The sequence below is a fragment of the Trachymyrmex cornetzi genome, unplaced genomic scaffold, assembly GCF_001594075.2.
Source record: "Trachymyrmex cornetzi isolate Tcor2-1 unplaced genomic scaffold, Tcor1.1 scaffold35, whole genome shotgun sequence".
Lineage (NCBI taxonomy): Eukaryota > Metazoa > Arthropoda > Insecta > Hymenoptera > Formicidae > Trachymyrmex > Trachymyrmex cornetzi.
In genome coordinates, this window is record NW_017298213.1 from 10,206 (window position 1) to 13,352 (window position 3,147).

The window sequence follows — 3,147 nt, forward strand, 5'->3', positions numbered from 1 at the left end:
TATTTCGTAAACTTCTTTTGTTTATAACTTCTTAATGAGTAACGTCCTGCAATTAAAACTTCCTCAGGGTCACTCGGGGTCATGACCTTGACAACATATATCAAGGTCAAGGTCATTGGGGGTGGCTCCCCTAATCTACATATTTACCCAAATTTCTACATTATACGTTTCGGCCAATATCTGGCCATCTTCAGTAATTAAAACTCTACTCTAAATATCGGTTACATACAAAATTCGCAATCTTACATCTATTCGACCAGATGGAATATCATCGTGAAACGTATAGATAAAGTGTCTCTCACTTTATCTATACGTTTCACGATGATATTCCATCTGGTCGTCAAAGTTCTTACGAGTTTACAAATATCTAGGAATTGCGGAAATAACAGAATCTGGAAATTCTTGTTACTCACAACTCTAAACAATTCCACAAATTTGTCAACTACGAAAGTAGATTACCAAGAATTATGCGGATAAGAACATGTAATTTTGAATAAATAGATGTAAGATTGCGAATTTTGTACGTAACCGATATAATTAATACTCTACTCTAAATATTTAGAGTAGAGTTTTAATTACTGAAGATGGCCAGATATATTGGCCGAAACGTATAATGTAGAAATTTGATTATATTAAATACCACAAAAAACAACTAACGCTGTGGTTTTATGCTCTTTTTCTTAACTACTACTAATTTTTGATTATAAACCACTTCTTCCTTTTTAAATTAATTTGTTTGTACTAAATCTAGAAATAAGTTATATATATGTTGGAATTTTTTCAATACGTTACAAATTGTGCAATATATTTATATTTTAATACTTTAATACTGGATTTACATAAATAATTAATGGTTTATTATTTTTGCTATTGCAATATTTTTCAGAAATGGACTATATTTATCGTAAATAATATGCGTGATATAGTCACATGGTTTAGTCTGGAATGTGCATGTAATTATTTTTATATAACATACAAACATCTTTCTTGCAGACAAATATCTAGATACTAAGAATAATGGGCAAGCTGAATCAACGCATTTATAGATCATCACTGGGCCTTCCCTGATAATATGCTGTATATCTGGTACATAATTTATTTTCATGATTTTGTTATTCTTTTTTTTGTAACTTGATTTTGGTAATCAATTTAATCTGGCTTTATATAAATGGTTATAATTTTCTATTTTATAATAGTTAATTTTGTGTATATACAGGGTGTCTTACCGTACAGTACATTTCACAGCATATTCTAGAGATAAAATAAAGTAAAAATCCTAATATGAAAATGTTGAGGCTACAATAATTTTTTGAATTATAAGCTAACTTTAACTGCTTATAAGTCAAGAACTATTTTACTTTTATAGTTCCTATTATTATAGCTGGATTTTTTGGGATTCTAAGACGAAAATCCTAATACGAAAATATCGAGGCTAAGTTTTTTAATTACAAACTATCTTTGATTAATTATAATTCAAAACTATTGTAGCTTTGACATTTTTGTATTTTTTACTTTTAGAACATGTTATAAGAGTATTGTATGGTGGTTGTGAGACACCCTGTATATATTTATAGTTAAACTGTTAAACTATGTGTTAAGAAAAACACGTATTGACATATATTTCAAAAAAGATATGTCACGTATTTATTAAATTATTTATTTTATAAAGATATGGGGTCAATATACAGATTAAATTTTGAAATAATTAATCAATATATTTGAATCATTTATAATTTTTTATATTATACACGAACTAATAGTTATTTCTATTTGTAATTTTTTCGTTTATAGTTATCTATTATTTATAACTATATTATATCTATTCTTAATTCTTGACAATCCGTGAATACTTACAAAATAATATCAATATCTCTTTATATCAAATAAGATTCAAATTTGAATATTTAGTTTTTGAATTAAATGTTTAAAAAAATTTAAATTTATTTAAGAGAGACAAATATATGTCAGTTGATTTTAAAAGAAAAATTGGTGTCTTTTTACATAATTAAATTATTAATATTTAAAATACAATTAAATAATTAAATTGATTATCAATTATCATTTCATACTATTTTTTATATTGATTTTATTAAATCATCATATTTTTTAATGTATAATTCCTACAAATACTTTCATCTTTCCTCTTTTTATTATTTATATTTTATAAAGATGCATGAAAAGTTTTCAACCCAGGAATATGAAGCTTTTTTCGTTATTTTTATTGTCTTGATTTCATGTTTTCCCCATGGATGTCATAAGTGGAAGTGTAATTCACGAAATAATTAAAAGTTTTCTGTTATTCCTATTATTTAGACATTTTTAACAATTACAAAATTTATATAAGGGTTTAATTTAAATAAAATAATGTCTTTAAATAGATAGACAATATAGATAGAACATATAGTTCAGGCTTGATATTCCTATTACTAGAATTTAGTTTTTATTAGAATTAATACTTACAAAATTGATTTTTACAAATATTTATTAATTGGAATGAAAAAATCATATTGTGCAAATATTTAACAACAAAATTTAACATTAAAACAATGATATCATCTTTTAGACTGATGAAGCTTGCCTATAAATCTATGTGTAGAATGTAGCATAACTAATAGACTTTATGTATATTTGTGGATGTATGTTATATGGACATGGTACAATAATGCATGTATTTACAGAATTATATTGTAATTGGAATAGAGTGAACGCATAATTGATTTTATTAATGCAATTTAATTATATGATTTGGGTTGTAAATGTATAATTTTATTTGTTTACATATTTGTCAGTATGGATAAATATATTGAAAACTAAATAGGATTTCAAGATGCATTACGCACAATTTATGCTTGGTGTTGTACAATATTATTGTTGCTTTAAATTTTTTTATTACATAATAAATTTCAACATTTTTAGCTATAAATAGATTATATTGGGTATGGTAATAAGTTTCCGCCCTTTTTGAAAAGAAAAAGATGTGTTTATTTAAACAAATCTATATAAGTGAGTTTATTCAAAGTATGCTCCTTCGGAAGCGACAACTTTCTCCCACTTTTCCGGTAATAAACGGATTCCTTGAATGAAAAAATCTGGTTCTTTTGAAGCGATCCATTCATCAAGCCATTTTTTGATATCTTCATAAGAATT

General features: G+C 25.1%; 1 protein-coding gene across 3 annotated transcripts in view; it reads left to right on the plus strand.

Annotated features, from left to right (window-relative positions):
• Positions 1–3,147, plus strand: part of spin (lysolipid transporter protein spinster) — a 15,708-nt gene that overhangs the window by 8,397 nt on the left and 4,164 nt on the right. The window contains exon 10 of one of the 3 annotated variants that reach the window (XM_018510802.1): positions 994–1,086. The exons of the other annotated variants lie outside the window; for them this stretch is intronic. Within the exon in view, the coding sequence (XP_018366304.1) occupies positions 994–1,046 (53 nt within the window). The 3' untranslated portion in view covers positions 1,047–1,086. The remainder of the gene's footprint in view (positions 1–993; positions 1,087–3,147) is intronic. 3 annotated transcript variants of the gene reach the window in all.